Source organism: Pseudorasbora parva, chromosome 3 (genome assembly GCF_024679245.1).
Source record: "Pseudorasbora parva isolate DD20220531a chromosome 3, ASM2467924v1, whole genome shotgun sequence".
In the NCBI taxonomy this organism is placed as follows: Eukaryota; Metazoa; Chordata; class Actinopteri; order Cypriniformes; family Gobionidae; genus Pseudorasbora; species Pseudorasbora parva.
In genome coordinates, this window is record NC_090174.1 from 24,049,776 (window position 1) to 24,070,580 (window position 20,805).

General features: G+C 38.3%; 1 protein-coding gene across 3 annotated transcripts in view; it reads left to right on the forward strand.

The window, feature by feature from the left end:
• The window catches only part of arb2a (ARB2 cotranscriptional regulator A), a 264,254-nt gene that overhangs the window by 18,152 nt on the left and 225,297 nt on the right, over positions 1 to 20,805 (forward strand). For all 3 annotated transcript variants that reach the window (XM_067438216.1, XM_067438214.1, XM_067438215.1), the window contains exons 5-6: positions 17,678 to 17,743; positions 18,890 to 19,081. In XM_067438216.1, coding sequence (XP_067294317.1) covers positions 17,678 to 17,743; positions 18,890 to 19,081 — 258 coding nt within the window. The remainder of the gene's footprint in view (positions 1 to 17,677; positions 17,744 to 18,889; positions 19,082 to 20,805) is intronic.

The following is a 20,805-nucleotide window of genomic DNA, read 5'->3' on the forward strand; positions in this document are numbered from 1 at the left end:
AGAAAACGATCAAGGATTTTCCACACAAAGTTACGTATTGAAGAAGTTACCTTTCAAAAAAGTTAAAGTACGAGGAGTAACATTTCATTTCCCCCTGCAACCTTGATGGTTGAAGTGTGGAATAATAATGTCTTAGTTTATTCAGTCCAATAAAGGCTTTCCTGTCAAGAATTTTCACTTCATAGGAGACTTATAGGAAACTTTATTCTGTGTTTTATGTTATTTCTCTCATTGTTTTCTCTGCAGAACACCAAACAACAATATTGGACCTCCTTGACTTTTTAGGAGGGGGAGGGGGAAGGGGGGAGGGGCAATTATAATTGAAACACTTTTTTGAATAAAATACTTGTTTGTTTATTAATTGTTTTTCTTTGTTTTCTCTTGGTTTCTTTTTTTCTTGACATAATTTATTTATTTATGTATGTGTTTATTTATTTATTTATTTAGTTTCATTTATTTTTAATTCAAACTGAAATAGTTCCCATACCCACCCAATAAGATGTTGAAATGATGTCCTAACAAACATCCCCAAAAACATGAAAGTACATAAATAAATAAAAAAGCAAAGCAAGAAAAATAAAATAAAAAAACTGTTTTTAAAAGTGTTTGTTCTGAACGCTCTTTAAACGGTGTCTTGTACACCTGCGTGTTGCAGTTTGGTTTCAAATCGCAACTGCAGATCGACAGCATCTTTGAATGCGATCTGCACACAAGAGCCGGAGGCAAACTGAAACTCAGGGTCATTGACTATCACTCCATTATCTATTTGTATAGCCAACTTCTCCATTGTTCTCCTTGTCTCTCTTCATATCACGGTGGGATCATCATTAGGGGGTATGTAGACACACACACATGCAGAAGTGTGAGATCATTGGCTGGTTTTCATCGCTGAACACTGGGAAAAGCTTTGCCTTAGAGGGGTGTGCGTGTGTATTAACATGTTAGCTGGGGAGGGAGGTGAGACGGCATGGGGGTTGGTTTGGGGGGTGGGGTGCAGTTGGTCTTCAGATGTTCTGCTTGCATGTAATTAAGTTATTCTATTTCTTTTTTTCTGAGATTTATATGCAAGCGTTTCATAATGTGTGTCTTTCCTACTGTAATATCAGGTGTCTGTTGCTTTTTGCAAGTGTGTGTCTCTAGCTCAATATATGCGATTGTTTTGTTTTGTGTGTTTACCTGGCCATTTTGTTGACCTCCCTGCCAGTACAACACTGTTTATGCATTCATACTTTGTGTCTGACGGCGTGTGAGTTTGTGTGTGGGTGGCAGGTACTGTGTGGGTCCATGTTGGTATGTTCTCAGTGGGTGGAGGGTCATGAACGTTACCTTCCACACACACACACACACACACACACACACACACACACACACACACACACACACACACACACACACACACACACACACACACATGGAAGAGAGAGAGTTAGTGACTGTACTCCGCGCTAGGTGACACAGTGTGGGCTCGACTCCAGATGGGAGAGCATTAAGCTGTTAATAAATGAGGATCTTTCTCTGCATCTGTGGAATGACAGACATACAGTATTCTAATGAAGAAGAGCTGCCCAGATGGCTTGATTTCATAGATAACTCCCCTTTTTTTCCACATTTTATACTGATTGGCTTTATACTGTGAGTGTGTGAGAGAAACATTGAGTATTTTGCTTATATTTTGGTTTTAATTGATTGGAAAATTGGATAGCAAAATAAAATAAGTCTCACTGGATCGGGAAATGATAAAGGCTTGACTGTCCTGGGTTTGGACAAACCTCTTAACCGAATTTCATATTGCAATACGAAAAATACGTGACAAATCATGTTACTGTTTAAGTTTGTTGTTTCATTATGTGATGAAACACCAATGTGCCCTGTCCTGTAGACCCACACGCGCACACACACGTTTGTTTTTGTGACATATGGGGACATTCCATAGGCGTAATGGTTTTTATACTAAACAAACCGTATTTTCTATCCCCTTACACTGCCCTTACCCCTAAACCTACCCATCACAGGAAACATTCTGCATTTTTACTTTCTAAAAAAATTCATCCTGTATGATTTATAACCATTTTGAAGTGGGGACATGGCCAATGTCCTCATATTTCACCCTCTCCTTGTAATACCTATGTCATACCCAAGTCATTATACACATGTGTGTCCTCATATGTCACACACACACACACACACACACACACACACACACACACACACACACACACACACACACACACACACACACACACACACACACACACACACACACACACACACACACACACACACACACACACACACACACACACAAACACAAACACAAACACATGACACAAGAACATAGCAGTTATAGAGTGACTGCAGGCCCACGCAACAGCATCAGTCATGCTTTTGTTTTCATGTAATAGTGGTCTGATAATGCCCCTTTTTACAAGGTGTAAAATAAGTCTCAGAGTGTGTATGCAAATTATCTCAAAATACCCCACAGATATTGTTTTATAGAGTGTTAAAATTGTCACTTTTTGAAGGTGTCCCTTTAAATGCAAATGATCTGCTGCACCCGGCCTCCTTTCAAGAAGAGGGCGGAGCTTCAAGAGCGTGTTAGCAGCTCTGATTGCCTCACACGGACACGCACTAAAAAGTTCTGAAACTGTTTAGCCTTTTATGTTCAAACTGAGTCAGACAACGATGGAGAGTCTCACTAAGACGTTACAACACGTAAAATGCAACAGGACATTTCTGAATGGTTAGTTGATGCATTTATCTAGCTGGTGTGGAGTTAACTATCTTCAAGTCATTGATTAGCTTATTCTCTCATGATAATCTAAAAAATCGCTCGTGTGGGAACTGTTGTAAAATGTTGGCAGAGCCAGAGAATAAATGCTGCATGAAGATAGAACAGGTATAGTTTAGTTTAATTACCATTATAACTGTTGTCATCTTGCTTTTATGACATGCTGTTGCATTTGTGTTATATACTGTATTGCAATAAATGTGAAAAGATTAACAAATACACTAACAAATGAACTGTTCATGGTTAATTCATGTTAATGAATACATTAACTAATGTTAACTAATGAACCTTATTCTGAAGTGTTACCATACATTATTTAAAGGTTTGCATAGTTTATTTTCCTTCACCAGCTTCAATAAATAAAACATGACTTTGAGCTTGCAGAGACAACATAAAATCAAAATCAGTAAACTTAGACGATTAAAATAAAGCTGAAAACAAAATAAAATGCATTTATTCAACAAAAAACAAACAAAAAGACATTAAGCCATTTAAGTATTAAAATTACTAAAATTATACTAAAAACAAATTAAAGCTAAATAGAGTAATGTGTAAAAAATAATAAAAATCACTTCAAATTGCTGAAATATAAATAAATTCAACCTGAAAATTTAAATAAAAAAAGATCTAAAAAAGGAATAATAATAATAATAATAATAATAATAATAATAATAATAATAATACATAATCAATATTAAAATGTTGCTGTTCAACCTTTTCCCCATTTCTGACTGGTTTCATTGGTATTCTAAAATAATGCTATTTTAAAGTAAATCATTTGCATTACTTAGTTGTTATATGTAATTTTAATTTTCTAATCAAATCACAATTGCTAAAAGTCTGAATATTCCTGTTTCTTCCCCCCTGCCTATGTATTAATCTCTCGCTGTACAATAGGAAATGTTACATTCTGAAGTTAGTCATCTGATGTGACTTGGGAATTGAGCGAATGTTAAAATATGGGTGTTTCATATCAGAATGGAGTGGGACCTGAATGAATGAAAGTTGAATTCCAATGCTTGCGAATGAGGCTTCGTGTTGTCTTTAATGGTTGGAATGACACAACAGAGAAAGAATCACACAGAAGCCTTATGGGACTGTCACATGAAGTGCGTCCACGTTCTTCCTCTGACAACGGCGAAAAGTTAAATATTTAAAAGAGGAACAAGATAACAAGAAAAGCGGAGTCCAACCGAGCTGTTTTATTTCTCAACCCTCTCTTGCCGTGAATCAGCATTCATCTCCCTCTTTTCTCGACCTTGTGTTTGTGTGTTTCTGTTTTGGGGATTTGTCTTGTCTTCATGTATTCTTTACTCTTGCCTTTTAATCTATTGGTAATTCCCCGCTCTTCCCTGCTGTCACTCCATCACTGTCATTATCCAGGCATCTTTGAAGTCATTCGTTCTGTCCTGCCCGAGCTCTAAAAGAGCCTGACTGATCTGAAGTCAGCGCGGCGGCGGCTAAGACAAACGCATCTTGCGGTATTGATTACCCTTCACTGTTCGGAGTCCAGTCGGCTCATTAGTTCGGGTCAGAGCGGGACCACCTGATAAGCACCTGTCCTCATTTTTCAATTCCCTCTGAGATTCCTGTCATGCAAGAGGTCAGAGTTTCATATGACGTTCCTCGTTTTTTTCCAATGTGGAACACAAATGTCTTATCACCCGAGCGCTAAGGTCAGCCGGACAGAGGAGATTGAGTCGTAATACCGCCGTTGTGGGAGGTCTGTGGGTTTTTTCCCCCTCTTTTCTCTCGCTTTATCGCTTCCCTTCACTTATTCTGCTCATCTGGGGGCCTGCGGAACCCCTCCTCGTTGTTTGAGGAGGATTCCTGCCGCATGGGAGTTTACAAACAGATCAACTTTCTAATACAACAGCGCACTTCATTAAAACCCTCAGCTGTGTGTGTCCACCTTATCGCTTGCCCACCCAGACAACACGCTCTGGTCAAGGCCACCGTGGCGTCTCTGCCTGGCTCATGTCTCCTTCCGTCCGTTCCTCCCACGCTCCCTCTTTTCTCAGCTGTGGCGTTGTGCGTGAGCTGGCAGAGGACGGTGTCTGTGGGGGGATTAGCGTGCCCCCCCCCCTCCTCCTCTCGTGTGTTCTGTCTCCCCACCGCTCCCCTGCAGATCCCCCTGCTAAGGCTCTTCCTTCCTCTCTGATCCCCCAGATCACTGCCGCCACATCAGCAGCAGCACGTAAACAAACCCCCTCCTGGAGTCGGAGCCTGGAGCTGACCCTGTGTGGTCAGCCATTGTCCTGTCTGAGACCCATATCATTGGTAGAAGAGACATGGTTGTGTTTATGTGTCTTATATGGGAGACTCCAGCAGTGCGACATGCGGTTTAGTGTTTTGCCGGCTTAGAGGAAGATTGTATGGGATAGAATGGTGAAATAACAGTGAAATTATGCATGTAATGGCATCAGCCTCTCAGAAACCCATATCTGCCACCCGCTACATAAGTCATTACATTCCCACACAGAATCTGCACACGTTCACTATGCCGATGTGTACAAATCTGTGAAAGTCTTTAGACGAATTATTTTTAAATGGGTTATATATCATGATGAATAAAATTTCATTGTACTATTAAAATGTACCGCAAGTCTCAATAATAAGGTTTGCAAGTGCACATTTTTATGTTCTTATTGTTTAATTTTCTGTGGTTTGTTTTGCATTGTTGTTTCAAATTCTACTTAATTGTCCCCAAGAAACTGTATCTAGTTGGCTATTTTTTTAATGAAAAAAAACAACAACAAAAAAAAAAAACCTTAAAGTAACAATGTGTTGAAAACTACAAACCAACCAGTAATGTTTTGATTTATATCATTTACCAGCAAAATTGGGGTATGGATTGCTAAGTTACAATATACGTTTTTTTTTTGTTTTTTTTTACAAGATTGTTAAATAGTTTGAGATCAGTAGGATGTTATTCAATTTATTTATTTATTTATTTATTTAGGGAAAGAAAATAATATTTTTGTATAGCAAGGACACATTTACTTGATACTGGAGACATTTGTAGTGCTACATAAGTTTTTATTTTATTTTATTTCAAATAAAAGTAACTTTTGAAACTTATTGACTAATGAAAATATTTAACTAATAAGAAATATTAAACAGCAACTTGTTTCTTGAGCACCAAATAAGCATATTAAAAGGATTTCTGAAGCTCAATTTGATAAAACTATTGGCATTTGTCATGTCATACTCACAGGAAGTCAAAAGCCTTTATGAAAACCTGTCAAAATAAAAGTTTGGTATAACATGAAAATATTTCAATAATTGCGTTGTAAAAACGTTATTGATGATGATGATGATGATGATGATGATGATGATGATGATGATGATGATGATGATGATGATGATGACCAAATGGTCTAATGGCCTAGCACCATGGTAATATGGTAAAGTCCACATACATCAAAATAACTGGTCTGTGGGAACCAAAGACAAATCAGGGCTAATAGTGACTTCATGGAATCTTTAGGAAATTAATTTTTAGTTTCAGGAAATACAAAATTGGTTTGTCTGGGACAGAAAATTGAAGATTAGCTGAGGTCAAGCACTTGCTAATCTCTATATGAGAAAGATTATAAAGACATCTACTTGAACGCTTCAAAACATCATCCATTTAAACAGTTGTTTAGAGAATAAGCTATATATACGTTTTCCCCAGATATAAAAAAAAGGAATTTTGACTGATTGTGGTCGGCCAGTGATTGACTTACTGAAATTTAGTGTATTTTTTACATGAGTAACATTTATAAGTGGACCTTTGAGAAAAAGTGTAAAACAATTCAAAATACTTAAAATAAAATGTGTGATATTTCCCTTTTTAAATAGAGAGAGTTCCAAACATCTATTGGTAGCTTTTCAGTTTTCACCACATTCAGCGCTTGCATCTCCCCGTTATGATAAGAGGCACTAAGCTGCTGTCCAATCACAACATGGGAAGCGCTGGCCCAATCAGAACTCGTTACGTGTTTCTGAAGAAGGGACTTCATAGAACAAGGAAATCATCAGGCCGTTTTTAGGACAGAGAAAACAGCGCTGTACAGATAAGTACATTGTGTGAAAAATACAGTTTTTTTACACGCGAAACATGAACTCATGTTTTATTGCACACTGTAAACACAATCAAAGCTTCGAAAACACACGAAGAATGGGACCTTTAATAAAAAAAAGACCTTTAATACAGTAGCTTTTAATAAATGTTTGAATTGTGATAAAACATTTAAACCTAAATTTATTCATTCAATTTCATACTTAAATGCTACTGTACATCTCTCAGCTGCCACTGTAAATCTTTATATATATTTATTTTATATTAATAATAAATGTGTTCGATTTATATAGCGCTTTTCAAGGCACTCAAAGCGCTTTACATAGAAGGGGGGAATCTCCTCAACCACCACCAATGTGCAGCATCCACCTGGATGATGCGACGGCAGTCATATTGCGCCAGAACGCTCACCACACAGCAGCTGATTGGTGGAGAGGAGACAGAGTGATGAAGCCAATCAGGATATGGGGATTATTAGGAGGTCATGATGGACAGAGGCCAATGGGCAAATTTGGCCAGGATGCCGGGGTTACACCCCTACTCTTTTTCCGAAAGACATCCTGGGATTTTTAATGACTACAGAGAGTCAGGACCTCGGTTTAACGTCTCATCCGAAAGACGGAGGAATGTTATACAATACACTGGGAATGTGTACAAGTTTTTTTTAGGTAAAGTGTTTAAGTAAAGTTTTTAAGTAAAATAAAGAAAGAGTATTGCAATAAAAACATTTTCTCCTTAACTTTTTTCTTTTCCTGTCGCTTAAGAATAGAATAACAAAAAAAACGAACCGAACCGAAAAACCGTGGTTAAAAACCGAGGTATGTATTGAACCGTGGACTAACTGTATTGTTGCATCTCTAGTGTACAGTATGGACAAGCCAAAGAACAAGCATTTTGTACATGACTGGTGTTTTCTGTGCAGTTTCTGCTGTGGAACTCTTTAGCTGTGGATTCTGACCCACCGTCAGCTTTCTCCCACCAACATTCCTTCCTTCATTCCAGTTTCAAAAAGACAAACTCAATCTGGGTCTTCTGTTAGTTTGTGCTTTACATGGCAACGCTCCTCTCCAGCGGGTCTGTGATCACCACCCTCATCACGTTTAGAGGGGGAGGTGAGGAGCACTTACCGTTCTTACCTGCAGGGTTTTCATTATCAGACTAATAAGACAATATTAATTATGCGACAGCACTGTGCTCTAATTACAATGACAGGCGATTGTGCTCTCCTTTCCATGTCAATTTATCTATAGGAGGGCAGTGAAGGCAAACTCTAATATTCTATATGATTATTTAGGATATTAACTCTGAGAATTGATTCTCTGTTTCTCGGTATACATGCCTGGGGGGAACTCCCTCAGAGACCGCTAGTGACGTGCAGATTGTTTGAAATGTTGAGGTTCAGCAGTTTTGATTGCATCACCTGTGAAGGATGTATGAAGGAATGAACTATATAAACCCCAATGTTCCCACCACCGTACATGCGCTTTCTATGATTTCTGCTCACGGGGTGTTCTGTGAGTCTGGGGGCAAGAAGTTAAACCTGTGAAAATAATCTTGTCTGAATACTGCACAAATAATGCATGAACTATTCAAAGTTGTTTTGTGAAGGCAGAAAAATAGCCCAGAGCTGCACAGGGATTGTTTGGGGCATTGCTCAAACTCTGTGATGTGAGCTCTGTGAGCTCTGCAAACTCTGCGTGAGCTCCAAAAGAGTCACATTTCCTTGTCTCCTTTTTTATTAAAAATGATGTCTTTGTAAAAAGATATTAGCACAAATTAAAAGACTGCCTTTTTAAGCTCCTTCCAGTCAAACAGTTTTTTAGAGAATGAGCATGGAGAGAGTACTGAATGTTTTGAAGCGTTCAGATGGATGTTTTTATAATCTTTCTCATACAGTCATTAACAAGTGCTTGACCTCAGCTTATCTGTATTTTCTCCCCAAAGTGATTTTGTATTTTCTGCAACTAAAAAATGTATTTCCTATATATTCCATGTAGTCACAGTAAGCCCTGATTTGTCTTTGGTTCCCACAGACCAGTTATTTTGATTTATGTGGATTTTACCATATTACATATTAGCAAATGTCATATGATATATAATTTAAAGGTGCACTATGTAGTAGTTTTGCAGTAAATTATCCAAAAACCACTAGGCCAGTGTTACATATTTTGTTCAGTTGAGTACTTACAATATCCCAAATGTTTCCAACTATTTGAAATTTGGGATAAAATTGCTATTTTAACCACTGACCCGGGATGTCTGAGCATAGCATCTACTTGAGTTAATTGTGTCATATCTGCGTTACCCTTCGGTTTCCGGTTTTATTCTGCAGAAACGCTTTACTCTTAGCAGTGTGAACAAGTGTCTCAGCACCCGCCGAGCGAACACACAGAGTAACGTCATGACACACTCAAATGTATCTAAAATGATAAACAGAGCTGCGTTACCTCATACTCATCACCGGAAAAGCCGAAATAGCGCCTACGCCCAGCAACTGTTTCCCGTCCCGTCATAATAAAAGTCCCGCTGCTCGCGAGGTGTGTGTTGTTCATCTCATTAGCAATCACTCCAGTGGCCTTGCTCAGCTCCACAACACTCGGTCCTGCTCTGCTTCATACTACAGTAACATTAATAACCCCATCCATGAACATGATTTCTGGCCAAGTCCTATTTTCAACTGGCTGTGAGGTGAAGACCACATTTCCCAAAATGCTGCTCTCAAACTTGGCGTCATCAAACTATACCTTGTTTTAAATAGGTGCCCTCTAGCGGATGGAAAAGTTGAATGGTCACCTTTAATATACTTTAAGTAATGTCTGTTTCTGTTTTATAAATTGAAAGGATTTTGTTTTTCCTACAAGTTAAATGGACATGTATAGAGTCACTGTCTACTAACGGTTGATTTATATTACAAATTATTATATTATATTGAAATTATATTAAATAATTCTGACCACCACTGTGTATGTATGTATGTATATGTGTGTGTGTGTATGTATGTATGTATGTGTATATATATATATATATATATATATATATATATATATATATATATATATATATATATATATATATATATATATATATATATATATATATATATATATATATATATATATAATGTAATATAATTAGTGCTGGCAAATTGATTAATCACATATACCGTATGTATTATACACATATATTATATAGACAAAAAATTTTTATGTTAGATGTCATTTTTGCCAGCACTAATTTATTATATTACAATATATAAATGATATAGGATTGCATTGGTTATAATTTTTGTTGTAGTAATAATAATACAGTTAGTTGTATTGTAAAAAGCATTTACATATTAAAGGTCCTATAACATTGTAACTTTGTAACTTAACTCGAACAGTCTTCTTCAAACACAACAATATACACTTTCTTCTACCTCTGTATGGAAGATAGGCTATATAATTCGGCTATATTGTTTTTCCACCCTTAGCATGGACAGTCCATGATCTGGGAACATGTTGTACGCACTTGCACGTCTTATCTGCAAGACCCCTCACCAACTTGTTGGACACATACACTCAATCATCTGTGAGAGTGAACGGCCGCAGACCGTCTCAAACAGAACCCACGCACCCTTTCGAGACCCCCTCATTCTCTTCTCTCATATATCAAAAGAGAAGCACCTGAGGCACTGAAGCAATAATGTAGTATAAATGAAATTTCCTGCAAGGCTTATTGATGTCATTAAACACAAGCATATTGCACTTCACAACCATTTTAGTCTTCATCAGAGAGCTTGACATTTAGTGAATTAGGTACTGTTGAGCTGCCTGTGTCTTCCTATCGTCACTGGCGTCGCCACCTCCACCACGCTCTGTAGAGATATCCGTCATCTCATTTAGGCCCGCTGACCGCTGACGAGCACTAATATCCCTTTGCATTAGCTCATTTGAGCCTAATGTACTTTTTCTGTTTGTAATCAAATAAGCAATAGCTTAGGCTATGCCTTATGGCTTTATATGAGTATGCCACCATTACAATTACATTACTACTCTATCTAGAAGTTCAGCTTTTTTTGTCGTCTGTGTCATGATCGTGGGTATGAATTCATATACACATTTGTTTTGTTGTATATGCAGTCACAGATCATAGTTTGATTAGGTTTTTAGTACCCCATTAATGTATTAAATTTGATCTAGTCTAAACCAGTGGTTCTCAAATGGTTTTGCTTGTTTTGTTTTGCTGTTGTCGACCCCAAAATTGTTTGTGTAAAAGTGAACAAACTATAATTTTAATGATTAGTTGTGACGTGATTAGATGCTGTTTTATTTTTATTTATTTATTTTATTTTTTTTGACAAATGTCTTTATAGTTTGAGTGTTTTGTTTGTCATGCTGTTGGAAGCCAATAATTCACAGCATAAAACAAAGAAATATATTTATAATATATTTAGAAATAATCTGCCATCAGTTTACCATTATATTTTTCACTCTGAAAAAATGTTGGTTCAAATTTTTAAATTAATTGTGTGTTTGTCCATATCTGACCCAAACATGGGCTGAAACAACCCAGGATCTTTTTCAGAGTGTATCTATACAATATATATATAATTCAAATCATTTTTTTCTTGTATATTTTGAAATATGCAATAATGCAATAATCTAAAAATTTAAAAATGAGCCAAAGCTCATTACCCAGCTAAACTGCCTGACCAAAATCAGCCAATGATTAGTTGTAAATTACCTTATCTTTAATATGTTGTATTTTTTTTTCCCTTGCCTAATTTTGATCATGTTTTTTAAAGATCATCTTCATGTTGGTATCTGCCTAATAATACTAGTATATTTCTGCAGGTTGGAGCACAAACTTTAACGTCAACAACAAAAGATACAAGAAGCATTTTTCTCCTTCTTTACAAGACTATCATTAACTCAAAGTGCTAGGTTAAAAGCAACTCACTTGGGTTATTTGGTAACCCAGTGCTGGGTTAAAATTTGACAAGTCCATGCACTGTAAAAAAAAAAAAATCAGGTCTCCATTTTCTAGTGACTGATCACATCTACATTTTTCAGTTGGCCGAATTGAATTTCTGTGAATTAAATTGCATAAATTCACTGAATTTCAATTCGGCCAACTGACAAATGTAGATGTGATCAGTCACTTGAAAATTTTCAATTGGAGACTTTTTTTTTTTTTTTTTTTTTTTTTTTTACAGTGTGGGTTAAATGTTTGACCCAACATGCTTGGTTGTTTTTATTGAACTAAACTACTGATTAAAATTACTATAACCACAGGAACTTTCTCCAGGGTCTTTGGTGAAAAGGTGGTACTTGGTGTGTTTTTACTGCAGGGACCAGGGTCTAAATGTAGTTCAGGGTAAAAAAAAAAAATTCTCAATCAGAAAGTCCATGCTCACGAGGTAGTACTTTTTCAAAGTTTAGGAACTTTCGGGGGTGGGACTTGGGGGCTGAACATGCTGATTGGTTGAGTTCACACAGCATTTTGATTGGTTGAGTTCTCCCATCATTTTATTTTAACCACCATTTTTAATAAATGTTGCGATGCATGCAGTAAGATTGTTTGCTAATCGAATCAACAATAGAGTTTAAAAACTACGACAGATGGACAGACGATGAGGTTCTGGCTTATTTTTCAAATGTATGCGGAGGATGGAATCCAGAGGGAACTGGAAATTCATGCAAAGTCATACGTTACTGGACTAATTTGCCTAATCTTCACGGTACTTAAGACCACGATGGAAACGCAGACAGCAACAAAAGTCTGGGGGGAAAAAGTTCCTGGGACAAATTGTTCTGGATAATTTCGGTGTAAACGTGGCTTATATTGCTGGCTTAAAATGAACCCAAAATATGTTTGAAAATTGAAATCACACAGAATTACTAGAGTAACAGGTGAACATTTATTAATAAACAAAAATGAGTGAAAAAGTGCAGAAAAGAATGACAACTCAACAATTATACAGCTTATACAGTTAAACGAAATAACTTTTTAAAAGTTAAATATTTAATAACTTGTGCTTGAAAACAAATTTGACCATATTTGGAATCTTTTTTTTTTTTTTTTCACGCCAATGAACAGACTAAAAGCACTGTGGTCAAAACGCAAGAAGACCATTGCTGACTAACATCTCATCCCTGTATGTTGCGCTAGATTAATGAGATGAATGATTTGCAGCACAGAACAGACTTTATAGACTAAATAAAATGTATACAAACCATTTTACCAATTAAATGCACCAATTCAGTGGCATTGAGAGCGGCTTCTGATGAAGATGCAAAAAGCCACCGTTGGGCAGTTGCTTCGGAGGGTGGGTGGAGGGGTGTATTATTTCAGCTAGTAACTAGTGGCTTGGTAAGACAAAACTACGCTACCATGGGACAAAATAACCCAACAAAAAGACCCAACAAGCTCAACCCAACGTTTGGGTAGATTTTGTGTGTGTGTGTGTGTGTGTGTGTGTGTGTGTGTGCATGCATAATGGGCTAGTCATACTTTATTATTTGTATTTGCTATTGTTTGTTTCACTGCATCCTGCAGCTCTATCAGAACAGACCTGTCAGTGATTTTTTGGGGGGGCCTTGAGTAAGTTGAGGACCGCTGGTTTAGATCATGTGCATCACGCTGACTTCACCCAGCAGCTCAATTTGACTGCAGATCAAGACCTCACACATTCAGTGACACCAGCACAGCTGACAGTCTCAGCCGTCAGACACGGATACGTCTCCACCACCTTCACGCCTCATTCCAGTGGGGCATCTGTTAGTGCCTCCACCCGGGTGGGCCATAAAGTCCTCTCGGAGTTGGCATAACAGGATCAGCGTGCCCTGCAAAATAAGCCCAGTCACACTGGGGCTGTTTTGCTGATCGTTGCCAAATCACAACCACCATAAAACATCTCGTCTTAATTAGCGCATTTGCCATCCACATCTTAAAACACTGTAGTTTCAGCTGTTGCAGATCGTGAGCAAAAGCAAAACAAGAAAGAAAGAAACGCTCAAAGTTGTTGATGTCACTGAACCATGAAACTTTTGGCCCGGGGTTGGAATTGCACTGTGTACACGTTCTTTAGCAATTTAGCTGCAGGGATAAACATACCTTACATCAACACGCTGTTTGTACTCTAGATTTGCCCCGCTTTAGGCTGACAGCGCCCGTACACTCTGCTCTCTGTGCAGAACGAGTGAAATCCAGACAGTTCCAATTATCTCATTCACTGAGGCTGTCTAGAGTGCAACTGCATGTACTTTGCATATATGCAAATAAGTGTGATTGATTCTCATCGTCATACATGGAAATACTTTTTGTTTTAGGTCTGTGTAGGTAAGTAGGGAACCTTGACTCTCAAACCTTGGCCCTTGTTAGGAAAAAAGTAAACTCGTAAAATCAGCCTAGCTTACGGTGTCCTCTTCTATAGTACTGCATGTTACCTTTGACAAGAAATGCAAACATCCGAGCACTTGATAATAAATCATATCATTAGGCTTGCACCGCAGCCAATTATATGTATGTAACAGACTTTATTAAACTCATGATTTGGGAAAAAAATGACCTATGTATCGACGGATCGAAACCAAATTTTGCAGTATTGCACCGGAGTTCGGAAGACCGCGTTCACGTCATCCAAACGAACTCTGACGTCAGTCGAACCCGGGTGCGCACCAAAAGTGCTAGTGTAGCACCCTTAAAGACCCCCTGTGGTGAAAATCAAGTTTTTAATGGTGTTTATATGTCTATGCTGCGTTTTCAATATGCTTTAAGACTATTGCTGAGTGTTCTCCTTAACACCAGTGAAACAAAGACAGAGTCTCAAAAATCCAGCGCATAGTGTTAGTTCTGGCAGGTCACGTTAGTCAAGCTCACATCAGCTGTTCACGTCTACCTGTAGGAATACGACGTCCATCACCGCATACATATACTCTTTCAGTACTATCAGCTGCTATCGCGTTTCTCTGGAGCTCATTACCCTCTTCCATCCCCAGCTCCTCCACTCATCAGTCAGGATTTGGCATATGATTCCTCCTGAATCAGAGTAAATTCCTGAATCAGGTTGTACATTTTAATATTGACATTAATGCTATCTGCGATACATTGTTGCTTCTGTTCTGTTTACCCTGGGGGGGGGGGGGGGGGGGGGGTATCACTGCTCTCCCTGCTCTCCCTGCTCTTATCCATGCTAGGCTGCATGAATACGCAGGGAGTTCTCACCCAGAACAGAAACATACCGCCATTCTAAACTATATTGTAATTGTCTATCACTTTGACGATAGTGATCCTGGCAGAAATGCGGTTTGAAATCTCTGGTGTTTCTGATGTCACAAACTACCTTGTAACCAATCACGTCAATGTGCTAGCAGGCTTTAGCGTATCATTACTATGCTGTGAAACAGGGAAGTCTCAAGAGAAGCTATGTTATCCGAGTAAAATTTTTTTTTCTGTTGATAAAAAAATTGGGTACTTTTAGCAATATAGCGGGTGAATTATGTATATGAGGTTCAAAGCCTTTCTAAGGATGCTGATTTTTAGAAGGCTGGGAACATGATTTGTGTGATGTTAGCAACACATTATTAGCTGTTTGATAACAGTCAAGCAAAATGCTAATCATATTACCATAATTACCATTATGTGTTAGACGCAGTGATACCTTTGTGCAGCGTTTAATATAGTAACCTGATTAAAAGTTGAACGAGTGGATTTCTGAGCAGGTGTGAGTGAGTGGAGGCTAGGCTAATTTGCATATCCATTAGTCCACGTGTACTAAATGAAGCGAGGGTTTAGAGTTACAGTCAAGTTTTTTTTTAATGTAATTTGGTGATCAAATATGAGTTTCAGGGATACAGTTATTTTTACATTTTATAAAACAGTGATAGCGGTGGCCTGAATAAAATCAGTCACATAATCTATTCGATTTGAAATAAGCCAAACAGAAATCAAATCCAGCAGTAAAGGTGTAGCTTCTTGATAATGTCATCCAGGAGTATTGCTTAATTGCTGTGATTGAAATGCTTTAAAAAATTGACTTTCTGCTCAAAAGGTCTTCCTTTGCCAATTAAATACAACTTTTCTTTCAAAATGAATATTGAAAACGGCGTAGATAATAAATTAGCAGCGACATCCTCCTCATTAATGTTGTTGTTGATATCCATAGCGAATAGCGCTAGCTAATTTATCACCCCCCCCCCCCTCTTTTTTTATCCGCCCAGCTGGCAATAAGTGATGCTGTTAACAAGCTCCATCCGTTTAGAGGAACAATGTGATTGGTCAATTTTCCTGTCATTTGAAATTAGTCTCTCATTGGCTGCATATGAAACCTGGAAAATTTCAAAGCAGGAAGGCATCAAGCAATGTCCGAATCTAATGTTAGCTTTACTTCCTGTCTCCTGAGATACCTTCATCTGATCGATTTTTGATGTCAGCATGCATGTATCCTTCGCTGACTTTATAAGTCAGCTTTTTGTTATCCCATAATCCTGTGCTTTCCATTCAGTGACAGTTGAACTTGGAAAATAAGATGGCATCCGAAAGTTGATTTTGTTTCTCATTTTGTGTGTAAATGTATGTTTTCCCCTTCTGATGTCATTTCTAGCGAGAAATGACTAATGTAGTAATTAAATATGTGTTTAGTTCTCACCAAAGCTCTCTGTATTTTGCTGTCGATCATTAAACTGCTTCACTGCCTCCGAAGTCTGTCCGAAATCGTTTCGTGAGGTGCCTTCATGCACGAAACGCTGCCTTACAAGCCATTGCCTGATAAGGCAGCGAGGCAACAAGTCAGCTGCCATAGGTTTCCGGACGCAGCCTTTGACTTGCTGGACCCTCTGGAATTTCACAGCTGAACCGCCAATTGCAGAGCTGAAATAATATGGAGAAAGCAAACGTCTAGAGCAGTGGTTCCCAAACCTGTCCTGAAAGACCCCTAGCACTGCACATTTTGCATGTCTCCCTCATCAGACACACCCACTTCAGGTCTTGCCATCTCTACTAATGAGATGATGAGTTGGATCAGGTGTGTGTGATGAGGGAAACATGCAAAAGGACAGGTTTGGGAACCACTGGTCTAGACAACGCAAACTGAATAGGTAGAGTTGGAGGTTTTATTGCCTCAAAAAGATGTTTATTGTTATTATAACTGATGACTTTTTTTAATTTTCAACTTTTTAAAAGTTTGCAAATAATATCCGAGGGCTCTGATGGTTCCCTTCTGATATAGGTTCAGTTTGGGTTACATAGTGTTTTACCATGTGCAATTTTATGATTATACCAAATTAATAAACCAAATTAATAAATCAAACCACACAATGGATCTTTTTCACAGACTGTGTTTGCAGTTTTTACCATTATAATTCTTGCTCTGAGTTTGACTTAAGTTTTTTTTTTTCCACTTTTTTTTTTTTTAATGTAAATTTATAGCATTATACTTTGTGTTATTACCTTGGCATTAAACTAGAAAACTGCTTCTGCCTGGGTCTTACTAATACAACAGCTGACAGTAACAGTAACCCGCTGTTTCTCTCTTCCTACCACCGTGATCAATCTCTCTATTTTTCCCCCCTCTCTTGGAAAGTCATTGAAATTATATAGTGGATGTTTTCTTTTGCTATTGGAGCAAATGGGAACATAAAAATTGTTACCGCTTATACGACCACTTGTGCTTCTCAGAACCCTGAAACAGTCCATCTAATATGCTTTAATAACTCTCTTCAGTGTTTTTTAAATATTGTTATGCTCCAACCAAAGTTATATTTTAGTATGTCTTGCTCTAAACTAACTGGACCATTTTTAAATGAATTTAAATGTATAAAGATGTCTCTTGTCTCCTGCAGATCATTACAAAGTATGTTTATGAACGCTTGGAGAAAGACTGCAACCTGAAGAAGGAGACCCTTCCTGTAAGTAATGACTTTTTTCCTCCTTAAAACCTTTAGATGCACACTGTTTGAATCTAAACAGAATTATTGTGAAAACTGATGCAGTTTTAACATCATACAAGATTACAGTGGTCTAAATTGTGTGAAAACTAAGTTTTAGAATGATGTTTTTCAACACTTATCAACTCTCCAGGAGAAAATTGCATTTGTTCTGATGTTAAAATTGCATACGCTCAAGGAGATTCTTAAGGTGTGGTCACTGCTTTCATATGAGCAATAATGTTATGATTTCTAGTGCGCTTTTTAAGAGGCGTATCATTAAACTACACATCATTTTTGATAGCGGGTGTTTGCACTTGGTAGAAATAGAATTTATGTCCTTTTAAAAGCACTGTAAATTACTCTCCATAAATCACCTGAACAATGCTGGCACAGACTTTTATGAGCTGTTTTATTTGTGGAGAGTATTTACCAAATGATGTTCTTGGAGTCTGTATTGTCTTTCAGAGTGTTTCATGAGCACAGCTACCTGTGACCAACTGCGTTTAGTGCTTAATCCATTTGTCAAAGTCAATGTTAAAGACTACACACAAAATGCATTGTGTTATTTTCTATCGTGTAAGCTTATGCTCATCTCAGAGTTTACCACGTAACTGATCACCACACAGGAAGCGTACGCATGTAGAAGTCGAGACGGATTTGTTGCAGTGTAATGAAGTCCTCAGACGCAGACAGACAGTGTTGACTTCTCAGCAGCTGGCAGTGTAGCTCAGCGTTGAGCGCCGTTCATTAGAAAAGATTCCAGGCTCTGACTCACTGTGCTGTTTCTGAGTGTCCTGCCCCACTTTAATAAGAGTAAATATAGTTGTTGACACACATCAGGGGGCAGACAACACAAAAACACCTCTTATAATCAAATCGAGGTTCACAGAGTTTGGCAATGATGGATACATGCTTTCTTGATTTACTTATAGACACGCAGTAGACCACGTTATTTACTTTTTTGAAATTGTGAACTGTAGTTTCGAAGTGCCCTAAGTATGTTCAATAATATAACACAGACAATTTCCAAACTGCCGATATCATTGGCTGTAATCTTGTACCCCGCAATAATTGGCGACCTGTGTGTCTGTGTTGGTACCGATTATAATATTTATATTCCTTCAGGTCGATGCCACTGAGGATGAACCGAAAAGCTTTATTTACGTGAGCGAGGATGCCCTCACTAACCCAGAGAAGATCATGGTTCTCATCCAGGGCAGTGGAGTGGTAAGGGCAGGCCAGTGGGCTCGACGCCTCATCATTAATGAAGACCTCAACAGCGGGACGCAGATACCCTTCATTAACCGTGCCAAAGAGGTAGGTTTTTATGTTTTTATCTTTTTGTATGGTGTAGCAAAGGACTACGTAAACATGATGCATGTGCAGTGTTACTTTCAGTGCCATAATCATTTTCAGCATGGGTTGTGTTGGGCCTTTGGCATATTTTTAGTTTTTAGTTTTTATCAAACAACAATTATGTGTTTATGACTTTTCATTTATAGGTCTATATTTACTACCATTCAAATCATTTAAAGTGGTGATGAATTGAGGAACTTTCAAGGAAAAATAAGATATTCCTTTTGATATATAAAAGGTCATGGTAATATAAAAATATCCTCTAAGTTTCAGAGCTGAAAATTTCCTTGTTAGTCAAAGAAAAGTTTTTATAGAAACCAGGCTCAGAAAACGTTCCTGTGCTTTATACTGACGTCAGTGCGTGACGAAACACACACCTCTACAGCGCGTCTAATCCAGTTGCCCGCCCACCGACTCGTGGAGGGCTTGTGCTAGCTGGTCAACAACAATTTCATGCCGAGGAAGATTAATATGTTGCGCTATTCCTGGTTGTGGAAGAACACAGTGATGGGCCTTTCACACCGAACGCGGAATGCGCTGCGCTTGCCGCGGGGTTGAGCGCAGCCCTTCAGATGCGCTTCACTGGCCAGCGCAAAGTAGGCGGAGTTTTCAAAACTTTTTGCGGGAGTTCTATATGTCTATTTCTATTCATTCAATCAGCAGCAAATATGTATCTGTCCCGTGCTAAAAAGCGAGCGATTAAGCGATAGCAATAACCCTTCTAGTAAGAAGAAGAGAGAGAGCACCAAGGAAGGATATATACACACACACACAGTGTGAAAACAAGGCATATAAATAAGACATATATCAATATATCATTATCATTATTATGTATATGCCTTGTTTGCACATTGTTTGTGTGTGTAGGCCTATATGTGTGTATTATATTATAATAATATTATTGTACTGACACACACAGTACAAGATGTTCATCCATTTTGATTTCCGTGCTCGTTTCTTTCGATGTACCGTTTCTATTGGCCGCGCGGGTAATCGTCACAGAGCGCAGCGGCAAAAGTTAAAATATTTTGAACTTTGACCGCGGCATGCGCGCAAGCTCGTCAAGGGTGCGCTCCGCTGCGCGTGCGCTTTGGTCGGCGCAGCAACAAACCGTCCTTGCGCGGCGCAAGCCATTGAAATGAATGGATTTCTTAGCGCAGCGGCGCCGTTGCCGCGTTCGGTGTGAAAGGCCCATCACTGCATAAGCTTCCTTCTAAACCTAATATTTGGGATGAGTGGTTGAACTTTATTTTTAATGAAGTTCAATCTCACGTGGGGAAGACATGTTCACTTTAGTTCACTGCGGATTCGTTTGTAAACAAATCTCTGGTCGATGCTGGATTTGGATCACACTTATGTGAGTAAACTGTGTTTTTATATGTAATAGTATTGCATTGTTATAGATGGTTTTGCTTATGTGTACGTTTCTAATAGGGGTTGAACGACTTTCATTTTTTTAAAGTCGACATTTATGTGATGAAAGTCGAGTCGACGTCGACTAGTCGCTGATGATGTCATTAATTAGAAATAAAATAAACCTGAACCTTGAGCTGAGACTCAAACTCGGGTCTTCTTCTGCACAGCCAGTACCGCCGCTGGCCGTCTTAATGCCCAACGCACCATTTTTAATGATGCCCGCAGGTGGCGCGTTCACGTTGCACTGACAGAAATATGACAGATATGGC